This window comes from Macaca thibetana, chromosome 16 (assembly GCF_024542745.1).
Source record: "Macaca thibetana thibetana isolate TM-01 chromosome 16, ASM2454274v1, whole genome shotgun sequence".
In the NCBI taxonomy this organism is placed as follows: domain Eukaryota; kingdom Metazoa; phylum Chordata; class Mammalia; order Primates; family Cercopithecidae; genus Macaca; species Macaca thibetana.
Genome location: NC_065593.1, coordinates 60,300,998 through 60,315,494, shown reverse-complemented (window position 1 = coordinate 60,315,494; position 14,497 = coordinate 60,300,998). Strand labels below are relative to the sequence as shown.

The following is a 14,497-nucleotide window of genomic DNA, read 5'->3' as shown; positions in this document are numbered from 1 at the left end:
GAGCCCTGTCGCCATGCCCCTTTGATGGCCAGGTGCTGGCATCACATTCGCTTGCACTTGTTAGTTCACAGGGTGTCTCCATGTAGCTGGTTCTTTTCATCAGTGGTGTGTGGTTTATCCACAACAGCCTTCCAGTCCCCGATGTCTCCCAGCCACCTTGCACATCCCCGGCCACCTCCTCCCACACTCCAGCTCTGTGTGCTCAGGGAATGCAAAGCAATTTTAACATTGTTCTAAGCCAAACATAATTGGGAAGGTAAACCTACAGCAACAGTGGAATCACAGACTGCATTCCAAATCCACGGAAGCGGCACTGGGATCTCGGACGCTCCCTGCAGCTGTTTTCGCCGCCCCCATGCCCTCCCCAGAGACCTGCAACCTGTGAAAGAGCAGAGGGAGCCTTTTACTTCCCCAGGCCCGTGTGTGGATTCTTCATGCTGCTGGGTCCACACCACAGAGCGCGGTTCTAGAAGAGTGTCAGCAAACACCCCAGGTAGGCAGCCACTGGGCATCTGCCGTGGGCAGGCACTGTGCAAACATACGGGACATGCGGCTGCCCACAAGATGCCCGGCTTGGGCAGGGCAGGCAGCTCCATTGGCAGCTGCTCTAAGGCAGTGCTGGGTAACAGACTAGGGCAGGGGAAGGTCATTCCAAAATGCACATGCGTGTGTGTGCACATACCTGGGTGCAGCTAGGCAGAGGGGCATGGCCCTGGGTGCACCTAAGCATAAGTAGGGTTGAAGTGGAGGCCACATAGAGGTACCAAGGCCTGGTAACAGAGGGCAGCCTGAAAGTCCAGCCCCATGTGGTGGGACTGGGCTGGAGGGCAGCTGGAGAGCTGGCAGAGCCCGGGACACCAGGGAGGAGGTGAGCCTGCAGGCCACCAGGAGCACATGGAGGAGCGACAGCCAGATAGATCCGTGTGGGGACGGGAGGCAGGCAGCAGTACGTGCCTGGGCCTGGAGGGACCAGAGGATTAGGAGGCCAGGGAGCTCCCATCTAAGCCCTGGAACAAAGGCGCCTGATTATGCTTTAAAGGGGGAAGAAGGAAGAAAGCTCAGACCCCGAGTGTTTCCCACGGGCAGCTGTCTACAGGCTGCCACAGCCGATTCCAACACAGCCCTGTCTCTACACAGGATCTGAGGCCCAAGGCACTGGGACCTCACCAGCCTCAGAGCCAGGGAGCCCAGGATTCCTTTTGGACAAACAACTGCCACCCACCCCTTCCCCTTGGCCCCTGGTAATGCTTTGACCTCTCCGGGGAGCCAGGGGCAGGAGGAGGGGTGCTGTGGCCAGAGCCACCATATTCTGCCCCAGGAGGCACTCTGTCTGTTAGAGATGGGGGCCCAGACAGTGGAGTCTCAATTGAGGCTGAATAATTTCAATCAGCCTACAGGCCGCCCTGATTCCCTTCTCCAACAGGGACCTTTGGGTGCTCAGGAGGGTCTCTGGGGTCTGCCTTTGAGCCTCCGCTTTCTCCCCTCTGGATTCCCCATGCTAACCTCATTGCCAGGCCTGTGGGGCCCCCCCTCTCCAGGAACCCCCTGGGGTCTGGGGCTGCCAGAGGTTGGCTGGTGCCTCCACTGCTGCCGGCTGGCCCTGGCTGACAGCTGCCCATGCAAATATTGTCCATTCCAAGCTCTGGCTGGGGAGGCTGGTCCCTCAGTCCACCCCCTCCTCCTGGAGCTCCTCCAGAATCTTGAAGAGATGACTCAATAAATAATGAGCCCGGGGAGGTAGAGGAAAGCCCATAGCATCTCTGAGTGGAGCCGCCTGTCACCACCACTGCCACTCTCTGACACCGGCCCCACTCCAGGCTCTGAGATCATGGAGGGCTGGTCTTCAGGAGTCTCCTGAGCACCCCAGAGTCAGGAAATCCCATTCCCAAATGCCAGGCTCCCCAGACTTCCCACCCCAGGCTGGCGTGAGGGCTTGGTCCTGAAACCTGCGTCACCTGCTGTAGGATATTTCCAGAAGGCATCTGGCTCCTGCCTGCTCTGCCCTTTGGGAATCTGGAAAACCATTTGTTCTAGTGTCTGACACACACGCCCTTCCCTTCTTCATGAGCAGACCTGGAGAGGCACATGCCACACACATATACTCATGTACACACACACACATGCATACACAGGTACTTGCATATGCAGAGGGGCACAAGCACACCATGCACACACAGGCATGCACACACAGGCATGCACACACAGGCATGCACACACACAGGCATGCACACACACAGCCATGCACACAGTTATACACAAGCACACTTGCATACATGTACATGCACACATGTATACATGCACACACACAGATGCACAAGCGCACACACACACACACACACACACCACCACCAGGGCTCTAAATGCAGCTGCAGTGACCTTCATGTTGTTGAAAAGAAAACCACCTTCGGTGCTGCTGGCCAGGGTCCCTGGCAGCTCTCCCTGCTCTGGCCCCTGAGCACAGGTTGTAACCCTGCAGGCCCAGTACTAGCACTGAATTCTGTGTATCCCACCTCCCTTGTGCTCAGTCCATCCAGCTCCTCCATGATAGTAAAAGTAAACATGAAGCAAAACCCACCGTGTTTTCATGGGAGGATCGAGAAAGATCTGTAAACTACTCTCTTCCTTCCTCTCCAAGATCAAATGGTGAGCTTCAGCCCCCAGCATACGGCTCTCAGCTCCCAGGTCCATGACTCTGCTTTCTCCGATCTCTACATGCTGATCTGGCTCTCCTGGATCTTGAACATTCGCCCCCGCGAAAGCGGGGCAGCCAGGCTGCACAGCCGCGGCCTCTGTTCTCTGGGGTCACTCCCTGTCTCCTCTCCCCTCTAGGAAAGCCTGGCCCAGTACCACATAGGTGAAGTTAGGGGCTGGCTGGGGGTCTCCCCAGGGGCCAGCAGGGGCCGTGCTACAATCAGACTAGGTCAGGCCTCGTCAGTTCCCCAGGGCACTCACCCGCTTTGCCTGGCTTCTCAGCCATGACCATCACCTGTATTTCCTCTAGAAGGGAGGGGTGCCCTGAGCAGGAGCAGAGGGGAGGGATGAAATCTGGAAGTCATCGCCTCAGAACTGGTCCACAGCACGGCAGTAAGAGAAAATGAGTTCTGGGTGTGAAGTCCCTGAAGCTCAATATTTTGGTCTGTCCATACGTGGGGCAGGAAGCTGGGGAAATCTCCCTTTTTCCCTCCTCCCGAAACCATCAGCTTCTTTACAAATTCCCCAGTTCCCATGATTTTAATTTTACGGTTCACATTTTCTCCCGGCAGAATCCCGGGATGACGAGGTAGAAAGTCTGCCCTGATTAACTGTCCCTCTGGTGCTGAGCAGGGCCAGGCGTGATAAATAGCAGGAATAAAACCGAGAGAGGCACGCAGCAAGCTGTCGGCAGGCCTGGCCGTAAATCCCAGCTCTGATGGGGCTGAGATGAGCTGGGGGCTTTATGGAGGGGGAGAGAGGCTGCTTGCAGAGCAGCACCCCCCTCACCGGGCCCCTCCCCCACCCTCCTGACACTCATGCAGTGGATATAGTTTAAGTAAGATAGAGCGAAATCGCTCTGTTGTGTCATTGATTTTTAATAAAAACAGGTAACGTGCTGTAAATCTCACTGTGATTTCATCTCTTCTTGCCTTTGCCCAGATGTCCCGTAACCTCCCCTAAGGGCTCCATCCAATCGGCAGTGACCATGACTGGTGTCTGGCAGGGGGTAGACTCAGGATTTTGAGAGGTTTCCAGGAGGTCTAGGCTGTTTTCCCTCTTGACATACACACACATGCACATACATGTGCATGAACACATCTGTGCACACAGGCTCACAAGATGTGCATGTCATGCACACAGCACACATGCACACTGCACACATGTATGTCCATGTGTGTGCAAGCATGATTGCATGTGCACTCGTGCCTCTGTGCACATGCACACACACTCAGTGGCACACACCACACAGTGCTTATGCACATATGTGCACATAAGCACAAGTACATGCATGCAAACATACATGCGCACGCACACACACACACGCACACACACCAGACCTTCCTGGGGAGAGGCACAAGCCAACACTGAGCTCTCCTCCTGACCCAACTCTACTCTCTGGTGACCCTGAGTCTGTTATGAATAATCCAGAACATTCCCGGAGTAGAAGACACACATGTGCAGACGGGAAAACAGGAGAGGAGGACGACGCAGGAACGGCATCAAGTGGCAGGTGAGGGGAGCGTCCCTGTCAGACTCATGAGGCTGCCCGAGCCCTCACACCCAGGACAGAGGGCACTCGGGGGAAACTGGGCTGAGCGGCAACGAGGACATGGGCCACCAGCGATAACCAGGCCTCCTCAGGAGGCCTCTGTCGCTTTCACCGGCATTACCGAAAGCGATAAAGCTGCGTCTAATTTGCAGCTGACGCAGGCGCGCTGTTCACCTGTTATCAGGGTTAATAGCGTCCGTCTGAACTGCAGAGACGGCCCTGACTTGCAGACCGGCTGTGATTTTCCACAGCATTTCCCATGTCCCAGGGCATTTTCGAAAATGGTGGTTTCCTTGAGGGTCACATTTATTTTCCCCTGTGACTACAGGGGCAGGTATCATCCTCCCCGTCTCAGGCACCAGGGTCCCAAGTGACCCGCCTAATCTCCTAGCCAGCTCCCTGCCAGCTGAGGCTCCATTGGCTACACCTGGGACTTGCCACCTGGGCCGGCTGAAGCCCAGACCGGGGCAGCCGAAGCCCGTGACCATGGGGCAGGGAGCTCCGTGACAGCCTCCACCGACCTCTCCCACAGCAGTGCCCTCTTCAGATTTTCCTCATTGGCCGTCCCCACTGGACTTCATTTTTAGCCATGGAATCCACAACTAAATCACCTCTGGACCCCGGACCATGCCCCTGCACCCCCACTGTGAGAAAGCCTCGCCCAGGAGGTTGACCTTTTCCCTACGGCTCTAGTTCCCCAGCACAACCTCCTGCCATACCCCCCTTCCCCTGGGCCATTAGCCCCTCCCCAACAGAAGAAGGGCCCCCCTGCACCCCCTTATCAGCATCCACACCCCCGCTCCTGCCCAGGGCCTCCCTTCACCCAGGGTTTGTCCCTCAAAGGCCTCCTGGTCTTCCCCACCCCCCATACGAGGGGACTTGTAGCTCTTTTCAGACCCAGCCCCTGCATGGTGAGCCGGAACCAGCTCAGAGACACGCACAGCTGCTGCACAGGCTGGAAACGTCCCATCACAGCTGGCTCGGGCCCAGGGGCGGCTTTGCAGGCAGGTCACACACCTGGGGGTGCAGGAAGAGGATGCCGAGTGGACCAGAACCCCAGTTGTGGGCGTCGGCGGAGGCAACCAGAGACAACGCGGAAGGATTTGTGGAGTGAAATCACCTGGGAAAGGGCCATCAGGAGAGGGAAATAAACTTGGCCCAGAGATGGGTCCAAGCACGAGAAGAAGCAGGTGTGATGAGGGTGGGCCAGGCTCTGAGCCAGGGTACTGGGTGTGCCACCTTCCTCCCAGAGCCCCGGCCTGCAGGGACTCAATAGCAGCCCCTAAGATTCATGTCCTCCTGGAACCTGAGAATGCGACCTTGTTGAAAACTGGGTCTTTGCAGATGGAAGTAAGGTGCAGATAGAGATGGGGCCATCCTGGATTAGGGTGGGCCCCAAATCCAAGGCCAGAGAGACAGGAGACACAGAGGCACACCCAGGGAGGTGGCCACGTGAAGACAGCAGAGATTGGAGTGATGCTACCTTGAGCTGAGGAATCCCAGGGACAGCAGACAGCCCCGGGAGCTGGGAGAGAGGCCAGGGACAGATTCTCCCTACAAGCCTCTGAAAGGAGTCAGCCCTGCTGATACCTTGATCCTGGACTTCCAACCTCCAGAATGGCAGAGAATCCATTTCTGCTGTTTTAAGCCCCCCAGTGTGTGGTCATCAGTTACAGCAACCCTGGGAAAGCAGTGCGGCATTCTTGCCTGGGAAATGAGGGTGGAGCCCCAGCAGACCCCAGGGTGGGTCTTGGATGAGAACACACAATCATGGCCCACAGGCCTCGGCCGGGCAGGGCTGAGGTGGTGCTGGTTCAGCCCTGGCCCAGGCAGGTGCTCAGTGAGGCAGGTGGAACCAAGGGTCTCACTGAATCAAAACAGATGGCCATAGAGAAGGGCAGACCGACAGGTCAGGAGCCCGGGCCCCCCCTTGACCTTGGAAATCCTTCTCAGCCCCCACCCCCCGCGGAACTACTTATTCTGGGCTCCAGCCCCGAACTTTTCAGGGAAGCTTCCAAGAGCAAAGATGCTCTTCAAAGGCCCTGGGGTGAAAGGGACGTGTTTGGGAGACCTGATGGTTCACGGCATTCTCCGCTATCCCTGCTGAGCCTGGTGCTGGGAGGGAGGGGAACCCCATCCAGCCTCCAACCACAGCTGCTGGGGACCACTGGCGGGGGGTAGGGAGGCAGCAAGACCCACCCCTCCTATGGCCTGTGCATCCAGCTCAGGTCCACTCTCAGGCACTCTGAGCCCAATGAGGCTGGAAGCAGCTGGGCACGTATCACCAAAGACTATCCTCCTCAGGGAAGGAGATAGAGAGAGAGAGAGAGAGAGAGGGAGGAAGAGAGAGGGAAGCCAAGAAGGGCTGGGCGAGTTGGGTGCCAGGGTAGTAAGGAGCTCACCCTGCAAGGCCCCTGGTGGTGAGAGGCGTATGGTAAGAGCTCCAAATGGCAGTGGCTGCTGTTGCTGGGATTTCATGACAAAATGCAGATGTAAAGGACAAACAGAGGTGGGAGCCACCTAGGACTCTGCTACAATTCTGTGTTTCCGCCTAGTACCTGCTGTGGGGACTGCTGGTGCTCCAACCTCATTTCCCAGAGAGGACCCTGCACTGCTTCCCTGGGGCGGCGGTAACTCTTCATAATTGCCAGAGGAAGCTGGAGGCAGAGCCGGAGGGGGGCGAGGAGGGGAGAGAGGGCGAGGGGAGGACAGGAACTGAAGGTGTCCTCTCCTCTCAGCTCCTGGTAGAACTGGGTCCATGCACTTTTCCACCTCTTGCTTCTGGTCTGAAGCTCCCCACAGCCACAAGGAAAAATCTGACCGACCTGGCCTTAAAGAGGTCCCAGGCCCCGAAGCAGTGCCCAGCAGCTCAGCATTGGTCAGGAGCCTCCACCTGCCTGGCGAACCCCTGGAAAACATCCACCTGTGCCATAAGGCCCTCAGAGGCCAAAGGTGAGCGTGGGTGAGACAGTGGTGGCCTCTGCCCCTGTAGACAAAGCCGGAACTCAGCCTCCCATGTCGTCTCCCCAGCCAGCCACCTGGGAACCCGAGGAAGTCAGATCAGCTGAACGGGCCCAGCGTCCAGTCCAATCCTGGGTGCTGCTGGTGCTCCCAAGGGCCAAGTCCCCTCTGCCCCAAGGAGCTGCTAGGTGTGTGTCACCAGGCCTCGGCCACCGGCCTTGCCATGGGGGAGACCAGGCCAAGGCCTTGCCAAACATGCACTCACATAAATGCACTCATGCTCAGACACACTAATGCACACTCACATACACACTTGCCTTTTTTTTTTTTTTTTTTTTTTTTGAGACAGAGTCTTGCTCTGTCACCTAGGCTAGAGTGCAGTGGCTTGATCTCAGCTCACTGCAACCTCTGCCTCCCAGGTTCCAGTGATTCTCCTTGCCTCAGCCTCCTGAGTAGCTAGGATTACAGTGTCTGCCACCACGCCCAGCTAATTTTTGTATTTTTAGTAGAGACGGGGTTTCACCATGTTGGCCAGGCTGGTCTCAAACTCCTGCCCTCAGGTGATCCGCCCGCCTCCCAAAGTGCTGGAATTACAGGTGTGAGCCGCCGCGCCCGGCCCACACTCGCCTCTTGAACCCTTGCCAGCACATACGCTCACACGTACAGACTCATAGACACCACACAAGCACACTCACATACATGAACAAATTCTCTCTTGTTCACATGCTCTTGTTCACTGTCTCACATGTGCACACACTCATTCTCACACGTGCACACTATTTGTGATTGCAGCCTCTTCTCCCTTGTCTAATGATCACACTGTCCCACTGCCTCCCTCAGCCCCCGACCCTTTATTTGCTGAGTCCCAGAGTGACCCTCTGGGGTGATGGTGGGAGGGGCAGGCAGCAGAGAACTCAGAATGCCAACAAGGAGAACAGAAATCCACGGGCACTTACTGGGCTATTCCGAGTGCCATGACACTTCATCTCACAGTGCCCCTGAGACAGGCACTGCCATCCTCTTCCCATCTCTCAAAGGAGGAAACTGAGGCAGCAAGCAAAGTCAGAGCTCATACCCTGGCAGGCCCTGCTCACAAATGCACACCTGTATGTTCAAGGTGGCTACATGTAGGTCAGCAAATCATTAGGGGGACAGAATGTGGGAAGCATACATTGAGAGGGACAAGGAAACCCCGGGGAGATGGAGAGAGAAGGCCAAGGAGGGGCTGCAGACCAGACACCCACTTCAGGTTTGCCCAGCACCCCCAGGGGTCAGCCAACTTCCGTGACCTCAGTTGGGAGACTGGGAGCCCCTTGTGGGTTGGGGGCCAGCAAGACCCACCCCTCCTATGGCCTGTGCATCCAGCTCAGGTCCACTCTCAGGCACCCTAAGCCCAATGAGGCTGGAAGCAGCTGGGCACGTATCACCAAAGACAGCTGGGGGAAGAAATCTGAGCCCACAGAGTGGATGGGCTGAGCAACACCCCATGAAGTCTTGAGCCAGCCCAAAGCCGACATAGGCCGGTGCCTCTGAGCCACAGTTCCAAAGTCCTCTGTGCCTGACCCCAGCCTCCCTCACCAGCCCTTTCTCCACGACTTCCTCTGGGCACCCAAGGCTACCCTGGACTCCTCTCTGTCCCCTGATGTGACCTGGCTCCCTGAGCCTCCCTCAGACACTTCCTGGACCAGCCTTTCAAAAGTCCTGGGTCTAGATTTGTGCCTTATAAGCCTGTATTTGCTCCCAACTAAACTGTAGGCTCTTCTCAACAGCGTGCAGTAGAGAAAAGCCTCCAGTTTAGTCTTGAGCAAATATACATTCAGATATATATATAGTCAGTTATATATATATGCAAATATATATATGCAGTTATATATTCTAGATTCTTCTAGAAGAATCTAGAATATATAAGGAACTTACAACTCAGTCTAATTCTAGAACATTTTCATTGCCCCAGAAAGAAACCCCACACCCATTCCCAGTCACTGCCCATCCCCAACCCTAGGCAGCCACAGATTTGCCTGTTCTGGACATTTCATGCAAATGAAGTCACACACGCTGTGGTCTTACGTCTGCGTCTTTCACTGAGCATGACATCCTCAAGGTTCATGTGTGTTGGAGCCTGTGTCAGGCTTCATGCTTATTTGTGGCTGTATAATATTCCACTGGAGGGACAGACCCCATTTGTGGAGCTTTTCATCAGCCGATAGACATTGTGTTGCTTCCACATTCTGGTTATTGTGAATGGCAGTGGTGGGTGTGTTCACGGCAGATATACGCTTTCATGTCTCTTGTGTATATTAGAAGTACATTTTCTTGTAAGGGGGTCCCACTGCCGAGAGGGAATGTTAGGTGAAGCTTAGGCTGCTGAAGCCAAGGATGCAGAATGAGTTTCTAAATGACAGCGGCCTGGGTGAGGGCCTTCCACGTGTGGGAGGCACTACAGGGTTCCAGAATCTTGAAGGAGGAGACTCGCTTCTCTAGGAAACCTCAGCCACAGGCCTCAGCACCCACCTCTATTTCCAGGGATGTCTACCCCAGCCCACAAGCAGAGCAATTTCCAGATCTTCAAGACAAGCCCACTTCTGGGATCATCTCTCCCCACACCCTCCTCCCCTGTGATTTCCCTTCCTCGCTGTGCCGAGCTCAGAGCCCACAAAGAGCATCTCTCTGCACGGCCTGCTTTCCTGGGGGCAAAGCCAGGGAGGGAGAAGAGTCCAAGATGAGGCATTCCAAAGGCCCACCCCTTCCTCCTCCGTGTGCTCCCAGAGTCCCAAGAAGCTGCTCGGCTGGGTGTTGCCCTGTTTTATTGCTAGAACCTTCTGATTCAGCTGGAGTTTACAGGACAGTCCCCAAATCACTTGGCCTTGGGAAGGTTTTGGAGAGGGCAGGGGCTCTCTGAGTCTGACTGGTGGACCTAGGGCGGGGGCCCTCAACCAGGGATGGGTTTGCCCCCGGGGCCGTTTGGTGGTACCTGCAGACATTTCTAGTTGTCACAGCTGTGGCTGGGGGTGATGCCGGCACATGGTGAGCAGAACCAGGGATGCTGCTCATCCTACAATGCACGGAACGGCCTCCACATCAGAGAATGGTCCCCCCCAAATGTCAATAGTGCTGAGGTTTAGAAACCCTGCCCTGAAGGGTAGGGAACCTGTAAGGTGACAGCTCCTCTAAGGTTTTGAACACCTCACCCAGCATGGTGGGTCAAGCTGAGAGCACACTGGCCCTAGCGATGGTCAGGAGCCTGCAGGGCCCTAGCGATGCTGCCTCCACCATTCCTGTACTCCAAGGACACAGGATTCCACACGTCTAAAAGTTCCAGCAGCTCTTCTCTCTGTTCTAAGCAGGATATGGCTCCCTTTCTCTTCCAGGAAGCAATGTGGCAGACCCCTGGTCAGGCCTCAGGGCTGGGAGGAGAGGAATGATTGTGGTCAAGCCTGGGGTCTCACAAAAACTCCCTCCACCCCTATTGAGGCAGGAGGTGGAACTTGACTCCAGAGGTGAGACTCAGACACCAGACCAAACTGAAGACTAGCTAAACGAACAGGACAGAAGCAGCTCTCCCTAAGATACGCCCACCAGCGTGCCATGTTAGTGTACCGTTGCTATGGCAACACTCCTGGGCAACACCCAGGAGTGACTGCCTCTTTCCATGGCAATGACCTATGACCCACAACTCACCACTCTTTTTTCTAGAAATTTCTGCATAACCTGTCTCTTAATTTGCATGCAATTAAAAGTGGGTCTAAATCTGACTGCGAACCTGCCCTGAGCTGCTGCTCTCAGCACACCGCCCATGGGGCAGCCCTGCTCTGCAGGGGCAGTCACGGAGCTGTCACACCATCACAGATGCAACACTATGGTTTCAATAAAGCTGTTTTCTCCTACCATTTGCTCACTGTTGAATTCTTTCCTGAGAGAAGCCAAGGACCCTCCTGGGCTAAGCCCCAGTTTGGAGTTCACCTGCCCTGCATCACGAGTACCTGAGGCGCAGACAAAGCCTACCTTGGGTGAGGCTGGGGTCCATGTCAACCTGGGCCTCCCTTCAAATGCCTCCATTCTGTCTCTTGATATTATCCCAAAATGAGCTTGGACATGTAGTCCCTGCCTTCCATGTGTGCAGCAAATGTAAATTTGTCAGCAGTAAATATTTCAAACAGATCTGAAGTTCTGTAACCCACTTTCGGAATGTCTCCATTTTTCAGTTGAACTGGAGCTTCTGCCAGTGGATACAGCCCAGGCCTCTGTCACCTTCTGAGAGGTGAGCAAATCTCAGGGCTGGAGCTCTGAGCTGCGGGGAAATTAAATGTACAGCCTCATCCAGCCACCTCTCTGCACAAATGGTCCCACAAACTGCCACTCCCCCTCCACAGATGCCATGTTTGCCAGCAGAGTGCCAGCTTCATCTGGAAGGTTGTGCCTAACCGAGCAGGCATAACTCGTCTGTGACAGCCTGTGACCCCTCTTTCTATTGGGCACGGTGACATGGTGCACACTCCCATTTTACAGAAGGACTAACTGAGGCACAGAGAAGTCAAGAAGTTGCCCAAGATGCAGCACGGGGAGGTCTAAGGGGCTGAAATTCAAGACTGTGCCCAAGCCTGGGCTTAAAGCACCATCCTCACTCGCTTGCCCTTACCTTGTGGGGATTTTCTTGCAGGCGGTTGGGGAAGGATTTGGGGGGCTCCTTTTCTCTCTGAAGCTTCATGCCATCCATGTGAGCATTGCTCAGCAGAGCAGGTTGTGGGCCGTGCTGAGGGGCAGCCAGGGTGAGCCCCAAAATGGGTGATATGGTTTGGCTCATGTCCCTACCCAAATAGCATGTCAAATTGTAATCCCTAATATTGAGGGAGGGACCTGGTGGGAAGGTGACTGAATCCCAGGGGTAGATTTCCCTCTTGCAGTTCTCATGATAGTGAGTGAGTTCACACAAGACCCAGTTTGTTTGAAAGTGTGTAGCACCTCCGCCTTCACTCTCTCTCCTGCTGGCATGTGAAGATATGCCTGCTTCCCCTTCACCTTCCACCATGATTGTAAGTTTCCTGAGGCCTTCCAGCCATGCTTCTAGTACAACCTGTGGAATTGTGAGTCCATTAACCCTCTTTTCTTCATAAATTACTCAGTCTCAGGTAGTTCTTGATAGCAGTGTGAGAACAGACTAATACAATGGGTCAGGAGCACCCAGAAGACGGGGTGTGAGGGTCTGGGAAACTGGGCAGAAGACCCTAAACTGAAACCTTCGGACACTGTAGTGGGTTAAATTGTGTCTCCCCAAAAGATGCGTCCAAGTACTAACCTGGGACCTCAAGCTGTGACCTTATCTGGAATGAGGGTCTTTGCAGACAAATTTAAGGTAAGGATCTCAAGATGAAATCATTCTGGATTATCATGGGCCCTAAATCCAGGGATCAGTGTCCTCATAAGAAACAGAAGAGAAGAACGACACACAGAGAAGGCCACGTGGAGACAGAGGCAGAGGCTGGAGCAATGCATCTCCAAGCCGAGGAACACCTGGGGCTGAGAAGCTGGAGGAGGCAGAACAGATCCTTCCCTGAAGCATCTGGAGGTAGCACAGCCCTGCCTACACCTTGATTTCAGGCTTGCAGCCTCCAGAAATGCAAGACTTCATGTCTGTTGTTTTAGGCACCCAGAAAGCAGTCACTTGTTATATCAGATGCAGGACACCCATACAGACATACTCAAGGACTGGGGTTAAGGGGCTTCAACCTACAGGAGCTCCCAGAGCAGGGTCAACACCAGGAACCTGGCCTCACAGGCTCAGAAGTAGGCCATCCCCCTCTCCCCACCTGGACGGTGGCCCCTGAAGGGAAAACAGCCCCCAGACCCCTCATGCAGGCTCCCTGACACAGAGAAAAGGGCCAGAAGGATGTGGCTCCCACGGTGAATTTGGCTCAGGGTTGATGTCCTGGGCACTAGAAGGGTCACTTTGCCAGCCACGCTCCCCTGTGGACCCTTATTTCTGTCTGCCTCGGCCACTGGGTTGGAGCTGCTTTGCCAGATTGGGGGTGCACAGGTATTAGTCAGGAGCCCAGACCCCTCTCCTTGCCTGTGCCTTGCAGTGCCTTACCACAGAGAGGAGAGGGAGAACAAACAAAACCCCCGAAGCTGGGAGGTTCAGGGAAGAGGGGCCTGGGATGGGTTTCTGACACTGTGTTTTTTTCAGTTTCTATGAAGAAAATTAACAATTACAGTAGAAGCTGTATGAAACACAAGCGGGGGGCTGTCACTCACCTCTCCTGCTTCCTGTCCTCCTTAACCCCTTCCTGTCCTCCTTAACCCCTTCCTGCCCCACAATCCTTCCTCCCTACAGCCTAGAACCCCGGGCCATCCCCAAACCTTCTCCCTTACAGTTCCTGGGTCCCCCTCTCAATCTGCCTCCAGGTGAGTCAGCAAAATTTCCTGGCTCTCCCCAATGCCCACCCCAGACACTCCAATCCAATTTATCCAACAAAAACCATTCAGAAGCCTCCAACAACTTCCACTCTGAAATATTCTAGAATTTTGCATAATTGCCAATTAAGATCAGTTTTCATCATTCAATTATAGGTGAATATACCGATGTACTTATCTGAAACCTGCACACATAAACACACACGCGTGCGCGCACACACACACACACATACTTTGAGTCTGGCCACCCACAGACTCAATGGAGCATCTCTGCTGGTGGCCGTTGCATTCTGGATGCTGGATGGCAGGTGACCCCAGCTCCAGGGGTGCACATGTGTGGATGTAACCTCTGCACTTTTGCACAAAGAAAGGAGAGTGGTCTGGGCAGGAGAGGACTTAAGGGTTAAAGTCACATTGGGCGTGCCACTGTGGTGGGTGGCTGGCCCCCTCCTGGCCATTATTCCGCAGGGTCAGCATATTTCCATCTTCTAGCCAGCGAGCTCGTTAATTAATCACTCATTAGGCTAATCACAGCTATCTCGTTTCCCACTAGGGGGGAAGATGTTAGCACAGTAGAATGCCAAGCCCCAAATGCAACTAATGGGTCTGCGTGAAGGCAGAAAGAGATAGCGTGGAACGATGGGATGTTTCTAACACCTCACACACACACACACACACACACACACACACGCACATGCATGATAAAACAGAGGGCATATGTGTGCAAAAACCCTCTCAACACGGATGCCAGATTCAAGGAGGTCAAAAGCCACCCGTGGGTGTGCAGACGCTGTGGACTGCCCTCCCGCCCTCCTGTAGGCGAGAGTTAGGCAGAAAGGAAAAGAGGAAAAGAGGCCATTTCCAATTTCAATTCTAATCACTTCC

The 14,497-nt window shown here is 54.7% G+C and overlaps 1 protein-coding gene across 16 annotated transcripts in view; it reads right to left on the bottom strand.

Annotated features, from left to right (window-relative positions):
* The window catches only part of RBFOX3 (RNA binding fox-1 homolog 3), a 524,709-nt gene that overhangs the window by 350,117 nt on the left and 160,095 nt on the right, over nucleotides 1-14,497 (bottom strand). Inside the window, exon 1 of one of the 16 annotated variants that reach the window (XM_050764327.1) lies at nucleotides 2,576-2,743. The exons of 6 other annotated variants lie outside the window; for them this stretch is intronic. In XM_050764327.1, coding sequence (XP_050620284.1) covers nucleotides 2,576-2,688 — 113 coding nt within the window. In that variant the 5' untranslated portion in view covers nucleotides 2,689-2,743. Of the gene's footprint in view, nucleotides 1-2,575; nucleotides 2,744-14,497 lie in introns of those variants that run through there. 9 more of the 16 variants (XM_050764326.1, XM_050764332.1, XM_050764331.1 and 6 more) reach the window with 9 other exon arrangements.